The sequence below is a fragment of the Sceloporus occidentalis genome, unplaced genomic scaffold, assembly GCF_023333645.1.
Source record: "Sceloporus occidentalis isolate IW3139 unplaced genomic scaffold, rSceOcc1.0.p SCAF_4, whole genome shotgun sequence".
Lineage (NCBI taxonomy): Eukaryota > Metazoa > Chordata > Lepidosauria > Squamata > Phrynosomatidae > Sceloporus > Sceloporus occidentalis.
Genome location: NW_028316984.1, coordinates 38,561,084 through 38,574,911, shown reverse-complemented (window position 1 = coordinate 38,574,911; position 13,828 = coordinate 38,561,084). Strand labels below are relative to the sequence as shown.

At 36.3% G+C, this 13,828-nt stretch overlaps 1 protein-coding gene and 1 pseudogene across 4 annotated transcripts in view; both read left to right on the top strand.

Annotated features, from left to right (window-relative positions):
• Window positions 1–12,492, top strand: part of ERICH2 (glutamate rich 2) — a 34,613-nt gene extending 22,121 nt beyond the window's left edge. For all 4 annotated transcript variants that reach the window (XM_089523289.1, XM_089523288.1, XM_089523287.1 and 1 more), the window contains exons 10-14: window positions 1,312–1,404; window positions 5,770–5,963; window positions 8,310–8,367; window positions 10,679–10,750; window positions 12,056–12,492. In XM_089523289.1, coding sequence (XP_089379415.1) covers window positions 1,312–1,404; window positions 5,770–5,963; window positions 8,310–8,367; window positions 10,679–10,750; window positions 12,056–12,192 — 554 coding nt within the window. In that variant the 3' untranslated portion in view covers window positions 12,193–12,492. The remainder of the gene's footprint in view (window positions 1–1,311; window positions 1,405–5,769; window positions 5,964–8,309; window positions 8,368–10,678; window positions 10,751–12,055) is intronic.
• On the top strand, window positions 2,355–2,847 carry LOC149313772 (transition zone microprotein 1 pseudogene; annotated as a pseudogene).
• Window positions 12,493–13,828: the final 1,336 nt, after the last annotated feature.

The following is a 13,828-nucleotide window of genomic DNA, read 5'->3' as shown; positions in this document are numbered from 1 at the left end:
TGGTGTATAAGGATAGAGATAAGCTGAGCATTTTGGCTGAGCAGTTCAAAGCCATAGTGGAAAGGAATATAGCAGTAAAAAGAAGGTGCCCCAGAATGACAGCATTAAGAAAACTTTGACGAAGTTTTTAGAAATGGGATGTGGTGCTTATCTTACTGTTAATTTTAGAAGATGTCTGGGGTTTTCCCCTTACTTTTGAAATATTTTTTTATCAGTGTTGTGCCCTGTTATAGATATATGAGGTGTCTCCATGGTTTTCTGAGGGTTTCTTTCATATTTTAAAAGCAAGGGGGGAAATCACAGTCACCACAAGTTGAACAGTAAGCTAAATTAATCAACAATCTTTTAGCAAGGCATTTGTTTTTGTTTTGGCAGTCCTTAAATATACTCTGCGTGCCCTCAATACCGACTGATAATTACTTAACAACAGCACTTCCTCATACTGTTTTTCTCTGATACCAGAAATCGACTGTCTCCTAAAGAATGCTAATGTGTTCTTAATTTCTGGAGCTTACATCAGTAGAAAAATGCTGTTGTAGACATACTGCATTTTATTAAAGCATGTTCCTGCTCCACACACATCATAGCAGCAGACATGTATTAGGCTTTAAATTAGGCTTAAAAACTCCTTGATTACAGTGCTATGAAAACATGCATATTACAATATGTGATGTTAAATGTTTGTTTCTGAATTTCTTTCACACTAAGCAAGTACCATAGATAGTAGCATTCAACCCAACAAGTGATTCTCCTTCCTCTGAAATGAAAGGAGAAGAAGACTGAATAAGGTCTCTGATTGTAAAATACACTGATTTTACGGCAATGTATTTACATAGGTTTGTATAACTGTATGCTGGTCTTATTAGTACATGCTGAGTATCCTTTATCCGAAATGCCCCCAATCCAAAACTTGGCTAATAATGATACCTTTGCTTTCTGATGGTACACAAACTTTGTTAAAAATATTGTATAAAATTTCCTTCAGGCTATGTGTATATGGTGCACATGAAACCTATGTTTCATATGTGTATAAGGTTGTATGAAACACAAACGAATATTGTGTTTAGACTTGGTTCCCATCCTGAAGATATCTCATTATGCATATGCAAATATTGCAAAAATTAAAAAAAACTGAAACACATTTAATCCAAACTATTTCGGATAAGGGATACTCAATCTGTATATCAGACATACAACTGATAAATGGAATAGTCTGGATTTGTCTACTCTGAAAGAATAACACACCAGAGGATGAGGGTATTATTTATTTGCTATGTGTTTCTATCCGATTTTTCTTTTTCTCCTCCCCAGAAATTCATAATGATCAACAATTAAACCCTGATTTGCAGAGACTGAATCATGAAACTAAAATAATTGAAGCTAAGACAGAACCAGAAGTCAATGGTTGGTTCACCTTTCACCTTTACATATTATGTTAAGCATGGCTTCAGTAGCAAAGTTGTTTCACCTGTGATGGCACGGCACTAATATATGCTTTTTCATCTTGATTTTAAGCTTGTTAATATAGTGCACACTTTAAAAAAGGTAATAATAATCTAAAAGATTATACAGGGCAATAGTCTAACAATCTATTTACATCTACTGAAATACCATTCTGGTAATGCCAATAGTAACCACTTAATCCTGGCTGGTAAGAAATTCTGCTACATAACATTCTTGGTTTGCTGTAACAGCAATGTTGTATTTGAGGTTTTTGGTTTTAATATCATAGATGGAGATAACTGGAGGGATTCTTTGTCTTCATTTCTGGTTTTCTTATTAATTTGAAAACATGAACCAAAGAGAAACTGAGCATGTGCAACAAAGAAGTACAATCTTAGAAGAGACATGCTCTCCTATGTTTTGGGCGAAGGGATTACCTATTCTAGGATGACATTTGCCCCCTGTGGTTTAGATTTCAATTTTTATTGAAATTCATATCTGTTGCCAATTATTCAGGATAAATTTTAAATAATTAATAAAACAAATGATTGATTGATTAACACTTTAAATTCTACATATTTTCTTTTAACAAGTAAGCTTGGGCATGTTTGGGACAAGTGAAAAAGGAAATGGGAAAGCAGGCCATCATCATCTAATTTCTTTGCTCCACTGTTTCTTTTTAGTAGTAAATAACAGTATCTGTAACTGAAAGATAAATTTCATAAATAACTCTGAAGAAAATCTTGATCTCAATTGTTGAAATGCTTGGTGTACCTAGCCCTTTTATTTCTTTCTGTTACCTTTTTATGATGTCATAGTTGACTTAACCCTACTTAATAAACAGTTAGGCTGAGGTAGAATTTTAAACTGAAAAAGCTGCCCTGAAGGGTCTAACTGACCATTGGTGAGCAATGGAAGATAAGATACTTGGTAAGTGAACATCATCATCAAATATGTGGAAAAAGGCTGCAAGCCAGGTGAGATAGGTCCATATGGAAGTAGTAAGAGGAAACTTGTATAAACTTGTAGTAGACTCTGGTAAGTCACCAAAAATACATCGGGAAATTTATTTATTTTTTAATGTATTTCTTAACCACCTTCATCTAGGGTAGTTTGAGATGCTGTACCAAAATGTTATGAAGCTATTCATGAAATAGTTTCACAGAAACAAACATTGATCAGATATGGACATTGCTACCAGATTCTGAAGCAAAATAAAAAGGTAGTGCTGGCACAAACCTAAGTGGTGGGCTCCAAGTGAACCAGACAACGCTGTAATGGATATACTCGCTATTACTTCTCACCATTGTGTTGCTTTCATGGAAAAATGTTATTTATGCAACACAGATAGCAACCACATGCCAACTAAAGGATGACTAACCAATGCAAACACAGAATCTTTGAGATATTCTACAGCCAAGCACAAGTGTCAGGGCATTTAGGATGGTTTCAGCCACAGTGTATAATTCAAAGTTTGAAAAAAAAATTACAGAACTGCGGTAACAGTGCTGAGATTTCACAGCAAGAACCCAACATAAAATTAATACTGTTCTTGGAATTAGCATCTTCTTTGAAGAAAACTTCAATAGATTTAATCCCATTTGCACCAACTGTTATGCTGATAATTTAGAGAAAGGATAACCAAGTCTGGCATCCTAAAGGAACTACTCTTAAGAAAACTATACCAATCTTACACATCTAATATAAATGACAGTCATAAATGCAAAGGTGGCCTATTAGTTCTATCTTTAAAGACCACATGATGTTATCATATTACTGTTAAAGTAAGGAATTCTAAGTCAACAACCATGCAACTATAATTTCAGCTGAATTTGTTGCAAGAAAACTACATGCATATAAAGGATTTAATGGTTACAGTCTGCCCTTTTCATAAAATGGAAGATTGGCTATAATCCCTGCTAAATCAAGCATGGTAAAAATTGAACTGAACAGGCCAAATCTCACCATCACAGTGGACACCTTGGACAATGGGATTTGGTGCTGCCTTAACAAAATCTCATTCCTTGGTGGGTCTGTTCTGGCCCAGGACAAGAACTGGTTTTGCCTTTAAAAACTGCATTGGCACAATATCCCCTGCCCCTCTCTCATGTCTTTCTTTCAGTGAAGCAGGTGGTTGAGCTATTAAAATTGTCTTTCATTTCCAAAAAAAAAAGTAGTACTACACTAACAAGTAAAAACAATGAGCATTAGGAAATCCATAATTGAATATAGTGAGTGGAATCCAGTATTAGATTTATCTAATGTAGGTACAGTATTTATAAAACTCAGAAATCTCAATGCATGGGTAAGGAGGCTGGAGAATTAGGCATTTGTTTCACCGAAGCATATCTCAGACAAACCTGTAATATAAGATTCTAATTAGTCCTTTGCAAACTCCCCCTCTTAAAGTATTTTAAAATATTACTTGTTGAATGGTGTTGAAAAGGTTTGTGAATAAAGGTAACTTGTATGCAGCTGATCCATGACAATGCACAATATGAAAAGAAGCAGCACAGCTGGATGTGTTTTGTTCACCATTTGGCCAACATGGCTACTCTTGGATGTGTTTTATTGAAAAGTTTGACAGCCAAAATTCATTAAATAATGTGGAGAATTTAACACAAGCTTGGAAATGGCTGCTGTGCTGCCCACCAGTGGTTCCCTTTCTGTTTATCTTGGATATAAAAGGAACTGGGCTTTCTTTAATTTTGCTAATAAAATAACATTTATCATTTTCTTTTATTTATTTTGATTGGGATCCAGTGGAACAGCTGCAAACAGCGCATTGTACAGGTTAAGTTAGATTGTAGTGGTTCAGGATAACTGTAAATCTAATGTTACACTTGTTTAGAACATTAACTGAAAAGGGAGCCTCTTACAAGCCCTTTACAGCACTCAATACTCTCCAGGTGTTTTGGATTTAACTGCAGATCCTGAATGTATCTACACTGCAGAAATAAAGTAGCTTGACACCAATTTAGCTGTCATGGCTCCTTCCTGTGGTATCCTGGTGTTTGTGGTAAGGTATTCAGCCTGGTCTCTCAGAGAGTTTTGGTGCCTCACAAAACTACAAATCCAAGGATTCTTTAGGATAGAGTCATAGCAGTTAAAGTGGTGTCAAATTGCTTTATTTCTGCAGTGTGAATACACCTGTTGTTGCCTGGGTCTTAAAGGAGCCCAAAACATCTGGAGGGCACTATGAGGAAAGGTAGGTTAAATTCAGCTAGCACATAACATTTATACTATCATTCCCAAACACTTCTGTTAATCTCAAAGCTCATACAAAGAAATCCCTCCAGGAAATTCCATTGCTGTCAGGCAGAGGGTATTTTTGTTGTTGTGATAACAAGCTTTTCATTATGCTGTGTGGTGCTTTAAGTTCAAGGTAAGGCCACTTTCTGTGGTTCTGGATAGAACATTTGCCTTAGGAATAGAATCTTAAAGCTATAAATATTCAAATAAGCATTCTCTATAAATGAGATTGTTAAATGCTGTATTTAAAAGCAAGCAAGAAATTTTGTTCCAAAACAAAAATACAATTCAACTGAAGTTAAGTCCTGTTTATTACATAAGAATGTTAGAAAAGTCCATCTGGATGAAACTATGTGATGATTTAGTTTAGCATTCTTTTCCCTATAGTTCTCAATTAATTTATCTAATTTCATTTTAAAACATATGTCTGCCCATGGCTGTCACTCATCCTTTAGTAGTAACTTCTCTAAATTTAACTCGGTTTTATATAAAGAACCGCCATCTTTTCTATGTCTAGCTAATTTTCTTGGGTGAGTCTATTGTAATAATATGAAAGAAAGAGGAAAAGAAACATGTCATTATCCACTCTTTCCACACCACAAATGCTTTTATGACTATCTTATCCTAACTAACTTACCAATTTTTAAATAAGAATAACCTGTTTAATTGGCTTAAACTGTTCTAAGGACATGACTCTTTTCTTCAAAGAGGAAATGCTGCAATCCTATACTTTTTCCTGGCTTTTTCTAGAAGAGAGCTGGGGCGCTAGTTAGAATGTGAAACTGGACTAAAAAGACATGAATTTGAATTGAAGCCTAGGGTTGTTAAAATGCTTTATATTGTTAATCTTATTTGTGTTTATTATTTAGCACCTTAAACAATAGAAATCATTTTAGAATATGTAATACAATCAATCACAAAGTGATTGTGTTTAAATTAACATTTGTTAATATTCATGTATTATTAAAAAGTTTGTATAGTATTGTATGGTATTCTCAGTATTGTGAAAACTCCATTTACTTGCTGCCACTCTCTCTTTGTTCTCTTTGTATATAACACTTTCTTTGACTGTAGATGAAAAAATGAAAAATTCTAGTAATGTGGAAAAGATTATGAGCAATGAGATCAGGGCAGAAATTCAAAAGGACAGTGTGGATAAACAAACTGCTGATGAGAAGCCATCAGATAGTTCAGATGATGATGAGATAAACGGACAAAGTGAAAATGAAGCTAAAAAGAGAATTGCACCACTGCAGTTAATGGGAGAGGTACCAGTTCTTCTTAAACTTATAGACATTCTAGCAAAATGATCCTTTCATGCAATGGAATTAAGCTGCAGAGCATTTCTCATTATGTTATAGTACACTCATCCCTCCACATTTGCGGCTTTGACGTTTGCATATTTGATTATTCATTGATTTTATTAATATGTTCTCTCTAGAAATATCCTAGTGCAACTCTACAGTCAACTTTAACCAAAGGTCACACTGAAGGACCTAGAGAGTCCTAGAGAGAACACTCCACTAGACATTTGTATTATTATTATTATTATTATTATTATTATTATTATTATTATGGTATTTATATCCCACCCTTCAGCCCTAGTTCCTCCAGTGCAGTTCTGTGGTTAGTGTCTAGAAATTCCTAGAGAGGTGTTCTCTCAGGTAAAAACATAGTGTTTTTGTTATTTTCAGTTTTTCCACATTCACAGGGGTTCTGTGCCTCTAACCCCAGTGAATGTGGAAGGACAAGTATATATATTTCTTAAAATATTTTATAAAATAAGCCTGTAGAATGAAATGAAATTAGAAACAATGTTGTATTCATCTAAATCAGGGATGGACAACTCTTGCACCCATGTTATTGGCCTGCAAATCCCATGGCTTTACCCAGCATAGCCAGTTTTAGGGATGATGAGAATTATAGTCCTGCAACAGGAAGGCTACCTGTTCCCATCTGATCAGAGCATAATAATTGTGTAACTATTTAGATGTGGAAATCTGTATATATAATGTGAATATTACTATATTTTGTAATTGTGTGTAAAAGTAAACTGTTTTAACTGAATTCTAATAATGCCTATCTACCTGCAATGAAAATAAACATGACTATCTCCATGCAGATTTGTGATTCTGTAACTGTTAACTTTGTCCATTGGCAATATGCATTTTTCTTAATTAGCTGTGCAAATATTATGACTACAGCATTTTTAGTTATAATATAATAGCTCTTGACTGTATGTATAGTCTGGCACCCATTTAGGTCATATTGGCCTGTCTTTCGTAAAATTATTCTTTGTATTGCGAATGTATAGTATAAAATATTAGAAGTCTCCTTACACACAATATAATAATAATAAATATTTATTTATATCCCGCTTCTTCCGCTTTGAGGATCGAGGTGGGTAACAACAAAGTGAATACAATATACAACAATAAAAACAAAAAGCCCCACAAGACCCCAACCCAACCCTCCCTCCCAACTATAAAATTAAACAGTAAAAAATGTTTTAAAAGTACATAACAATACATCAAAGTTAAAAAACAAATCACAAATAAGAAAAATAAGAAAACGAGGGAGATTCAATTGGTTCTGGACATTATCAATCAGGGAAGGCCTGCCAGAAGAGACTCCTAAGCAGTGATATTGTTACTTGGGGGGGGGGGGGGATACAGATGGGGAGAAAGGAGTGCCAAGATGCCCCCGATGGAGACCGCAGCAACCAAACAGTGCGGCCTCCGGGAGCCCTAAAAAACCTTTTTAGGGTGCGTTCCGGGCACCATTGTGTGCAACTGTGACATCGCACCATTTGGATGCTGCACCACACATACGTCATCAGCCCCTGTGTGGATGAGGGCAAGCCATTATGGCACGGTAGGGCTCGGGAGCATGCGGATGCTCCACTCTCACAAGCCCACAAGCATAATATTTGTATATTTAAGTCATTTTTTCCTGCCTTTAAATACTTTACTACTCAAAGCAGCTTCTTTAAATACAGTAATCTGTATTAAAGCAGATTATTAAATCAGTTAAAAATAATTTCTAGATTGTAGATAGAACTGTCTTTTTGTGCAAATAAAAAGCAAAAGCAAGAAGATTCGTTCTATAATAAATAAACAAAGCAAAGGTTTTTCTCTTAAATGTACTAAGAACTGCATGCCAGTATGCAAGCCTTCCTGAGGAGAGATGGGCCATCTTACACAACCAAATAAGTCCTCCCGCCTAACAACTCCATCCACTATCTGCTTGACTGCAATTAAAGGCTCTGAAAGAGAGCATCTTATTCTAAGATCTTTTAGCATGTAACAGTAGAAGGTCCATTTGGTAATGGGTGGGTATCTTCTGCCAGCTTCAGTAGACAACCTAGAATATTGTTTACTAGAAAAAGAAGTGGGGGAAAATTGGACATTGGACAGCAGACATACAGTGCACTGCTAGAATTTATCTAAAACATTACCAGATTCCTGGAACCAAACAGAGCTTGTGCTCTGCCCAGGGTCACTGCCATGCCATGATGAAGTGATAAAATAGGAGTTTGATGGCATGTTCATTGTATAGATAAGGAAAGGAGGATTCCCTATACTAATCTGCATATTTTAAAATATCCTCTGTAGTTTCTGAAAGCAATAATGGAGCGGAAATACAGTCTTGCAAAAAAACTTTGTCAGATGAGTAAGTATATAATTTATATGACTTGTATTTTTTCTTTATTTTTCCCCAAGTTTCAGTTAAGTAACCATTCACATAGTAAATGAATTCAGTTTACTTATTAGAAGTTGTACTATACTTAATTTCTTAATCTTTATGGTGTCACAAAAGTCAATGTTTCTACTATGGCAGCAAGTTTGCTTAGCAGCTCAGAAAATGAGAATCTCCAGTGTTCTTTATTGAATAGCTTCATTTAAAGACCCTTTGACAGCAACATTCCCCATATATCCAAACATATGTTGCTTGTATGCCATTTTAATTGTAAAAGTTCTGGCACTGTAATTACTTTCACTGAGCAAAGATACCAAAGGAAGCAGGGTGATCTCTAGTGGCACTCTTCAAAAGAGCATGGCTTTGTTTAAAAACAATTCTGTAAAGCAGCTGGAACAGATTCTTTCTTCTGTCCCTTAATGCTGTGTTGATATTGCAAATATGTATCAGGTGTTCAAATATGTATCAGGTCTTCAGTAGGAGAATGAAGAATTGGTCCCTCAGTTTTCTTAATTTCAGCCATTGCCTATTCAAGTGGTAATTTGCTAAAATGGACAATAAATACATTGTCAAATTAGTCAATTAGACAAATCAAGTTTTTTGAGTCAATTTTTTTACTGAAATTTCTAGATATGTGCCTATATACAGTTTTTGTTGTAGCACTGGAGATTAAGTATACATATTTGTCACCATTCCCTATTGTGGATTCTTTAAAATAGGTGGTCAAATAACCAATTTTTTATCAATGTTTTTTCACTACCCCTCTATGGCAATTAATATCAGCTGCACAGAATCTAGCAACTTTGATGTTATCTGCTCATTTAGATCTGAGAGAAGATACTCTACATAGAATTTATCTCATCTGTCCCAGAATCTTTGACTAAGAGGAGTTATTCTCTACTTCACCTAACCACAAGGGCAAATCTGTTTTGAGTATGGATCTTTTTATAGCTGCCATCCAATACAGCAGAAGGGTGAACATTCAAACTGGCTAGCATGAAGGCTCTTCTTAGTTTAGGAATGTTCAAGTTTTCAGATAATTGGCAGGTATAAATAATCATCTGTTGTCTTTGAGTATAAGATATGAAGCTTTTTATGAATTTGAAAATTAATGTCTTTGATACGTTGGGTGATTACTGTCATATCCTAACATTAGGATATAAGATAATGAAAATCCTATAGCTGACAGTTTTTTTAATTATAGATTTCTTCCATTTTGTTTGACAAATATCAGTTAATATTAACAGGGATGATTCTACCAGGTTGAAAAGCATCTTTTGCCAAAGATTAAATTTACGCTGCCAGATACTAGCCTCAGTTGACATTAGCCCTGCTTCTCGTCATAGACTTGCATTGAGAACATGGCTAGGGATCCCAAGGATCATTCTTAGAGATTTAGTTTGAACAGCCTTAAGCGGGGCGATATTTCCGAATGAGCAAACTTCTGAACTGTACAGTTAGTGGGCCAACACTACAAATACCTGCATGGCTGAGAGAATTTATTGCCTCAGCCTTGTTGTAAAAAGAAACAGAGGCCTTTGATACTTCTCTGTATACTCATTAAAGCATTATTCTGTTTTGTAAAATAGGTGGAATGGAAAAAGTTACTGAATTGGTTCATTGATGCTATACTGTTAATAATGTAAAACCTTTTGTGTTTTAAGGCTCTAACAAAAATAGGAATTTGTCCATATGAACTTGTACATATCATTCACTTATATTTTTTTTTAAGCTTGGTGTACTGGTACAAACAAGAGAGCACTTACATGGGAAATACAGTTGGCCCTCCATTTTCTTGGAGGATCCATTCTGGACCTCCTCCCCCTGTAAAAACAGAGGCTCGCGCATATTCAAGCCCCATAGGCTTGAATCAGGTGTGCCCCTGTGCATATGGTCTGGGTGCATGCACCATTGAAAATAACGGAGGTCAACCCCTCTGTGGATATTCAAGGACGCAGTTCTCAGATCCGTGAGTTAGGAGGGGCGACTGTACAGTGCGCCTGTGTCATACGCCAGGAGAAGAGCTGGGAGAAGGGGCAGCGCGTCCCATAGGGAATAATGGGGTGTGTGCGTGCGCCGCCACTGCATGCACAAGCCTCATTAATTTAAATGGGGCTTGAGCATAGGCAGAATTCGCTTTATGCAGGGGAGTCCAGAACAGATCCCCCATGTAAAGAAAGGACGCACTGTATATGTGTTCTTCTGGGAACCAAAACTGGATTTTTGCAGATATTCCATTTTCTGTTACATTAATAATGCTCTCTCCTCTCTTGTCAAATTCCAGTTCTAATTTATGAACCAGAAAACCCTGAGGCCAAGCAGTTTCTTCCACTCATTGAGAAAAAACTACTGTTGGGTAAGTGTGAAAACTGCAGTTACTGCATTTCTACAAACATATGTATCTTCTAACTGTAGAGAGCTTTAGGACTTCTTGCATTTGCATAGCATCTCAAGAGAAAACATCAAGAAGTTAAGAGTCATGTTCAGTTTTCTAAAACTGATGAATGATCCAACAGTCACATTTCTGGAAAAAAACACCTTAATAATGTTTATAATAAATGTGAAGTTTGCTCATTATTTTTATAGCACTGCTCATACTTTTTCTCACAATGAACTTACAAATTATTAAAGTTGTGAATTAACTTACAGTCCAATCCTATGTATGTTTTTTCCAAAGTAAATTCCACTGGATTCCATGGAATTCTCAAACTATGCATAGAACTTCACCATTAAATGCAAATTTTTTGTGTGTAACTTTTGTGTAACACTCACACTTTGGTATCACTGGTGTTTAATGTAAAATTAATGTAAGTGTGAAGCAGTGCATCTTCAGAACCTTCTACAATAGCTAAGCAAGTTTTACATGATAACTCCACCCAATTTTAGCTCTGTCCCTCGCTGTTCCTGCCTATTTACCTCAGTTCCCAAGGATACCGCATAGCAGCATCCCAAGGACCAAAGATGCAGGACACAGTGAGGGGAGAATGAGCTGGGTTGTGTGAGTTCACAGAAAACCACTCAAAGAACTACAGTTACAAGTATACAACTTGTCTTTTCCACGTTCTTCACCCCCTCACAAGCCTTCCAGAACAGATTTTAAGGAGCAGCATAAGAAAATGAGATGTGGGGAGGGAAGGGCAGGGAGAATCAAACTGAAGCACTGCTTATTAAGTTATACATTTCCTATAATGAAAAGCTAAGAAGGAGGGTGTCCAGGTGAAGAGCCCAAAGGACCTAGTCTCTCAGCAAAGCTGGGTAGTGTTGTGGTAAAAGGAAAGCTAGAAATGGTTTTCTCAATGATTTGAGGCAGGTAAAAATATTTAACACATAAAAGTTCTTTCCAGAAAATGCTTGTACACCACAGATGTTTCTCCAAGCTTTGACACCAGCAGTGCTGTTCTTAGTGCTTGACAGAATTTCACAGAATGACTTTAGCCCTATTCTTTGCCTGAGCTTTGGGGCAGGTATCCATTGTTCATGGCTAGTTCCTCAGGTGGCTGCTGTCAGCACTGTGGCAGTTCCATATGTGGAGGGGTTAGCCCAAACTCTATGGATAATCATTTCAATGCTGTCTCAAATCTAATATGAGGAAGGGAAGAGCAGGAGGAGCAATAACCTAACCAATGACATAAGGTTTGTTTCTTTTGAACCTCCATGTTAGAAAGTGAACGTGCTGCTACAGAAGGTGAAGAAACTGGTGAAGAGAGCAGCGATGACAGTGAAGAGGATACCAGCAATACAGATAATAGTGACACTGAAAGTGAAGGAAGTTCTGAAAATTCTGATAAAAATACCTAGAAATTTTGAAATTACTGAATTTGTGTCTTTATTACTTTTTCTTTGAAATACATGCTCTTTAGTTCACTTGAACTAGTTAAATAGCCCATTACACTGTTATCATTACACTGCTTTTAGGGCTCTTCTGTTTCTAATAGTTGTTGTTACATACAAATTTGCTGGCCATAGACCTCTCCTAAAATGTATTATTCGATGAGAAATTTGTGAGATGAAAAGTTCTAAGGACTAATATAGGAATTGCCCATGGGATAAATTCATTTGGTTTTTGTAGCTCTTCAGAGCTCATATTGTTCCTGGGAATGGGAACTGTGGCAGGTCCTCTGATCCCTAGAATCTAGCTATTTGGTGCTCTTGAAACTATGGTGATAGGGGTTTAAGCACAACACATTGCTGTAATTTTAAATCCCTCCATCTTTCAAGGATCAAACACAGGACTTGTTGCCATGTGCATTCTTCTTCCTTGACCTCTTCTCTGTCCCAGTCTTTTAAACCACTGGTATTCACATAGGCCTGTTACAGACTGCCAAATTAAAGCTGCTTCGGGTCTCTTTGGAGGTATGCTATTTAAATGATGCATGGGTCCTAAGAGTCCGGAGGTCGCGCCAAAGCCATACTCCATTCCTAAGCACTGGAGTGCAACTTTGGTGCAGCTTCCGGATTTTTAGGATGCATGCATCATTTAAATAGCATACCTCCAAAGAGACCCGAAGCAGCTTTATTTTGGCAGTCTGTAACAGGCCATAGTCATTTGTGCTAGCAGAAGGTGAACATTTCTGTGTACATATTTTTATACAGTAGTCAAGGAGTTGTGAGGATTACAGAACTTTGTGAAATATTCATTTTCACCTTATTCTCCAACAAAGCTTGGGAAATCGCTTGGATTATTGTGTGGGAGGGTCAAGTAGTAACTCATAGTTAATTGATTAATTGGCCCATTTAATTGATCCCATATGATAAAATAGATTAAACATTTCTTCCAGTTAAACAGCAGACCCCTACTAACAGATACTGGAGTTTTTGTTGGGTGGGAGGGGAGTCTGTAAAAGAGGTCCTGTCAAGATTATCAGAGGACCACTAAATTACACATCTCTTTCCAGTCATTGTCCTCTAGAATGACACTTGTAGGCATTATATAGTATCCTTTCCATTACACTGTGTGAGTACTTTGTAAAGTACTATGTAATGTATTTTGTTTCTCAAAATGCTGATAAACCTTGAGAACTATAGCTTTTTCTTTATTCTCATTATTATTTGTACTATGCTGCTGAAGTTAGTTCAGTCATTCCAAAGTAGGTCTGTTCTCCATTTTTTCAGCTCCAACTAGATTCTCAACCTCTAAACATTTTATACAGTATGTTGCTGTGGAAATGGCAGATGGAAAGCTAGGAGAAAGCTTTTGATAGTAGGCTCAGTGCTAAATGACATTGTGACCCCTAAGAATGCACCTGACAGCTAAAATACAAAGGTAGAAACCTCATCCAGTCATAGAATGATTTTACTGACAGGAGCCACACCCTACACAGATAAGACACTTGTCAATGGCAAGAAATTGTTATCTTTTCCAAATGTGTGCATATTTAGCAAACAAGTGTGCTTACATTCAAGGCATACAAGTACTTAATGTCAAATTGTAAAC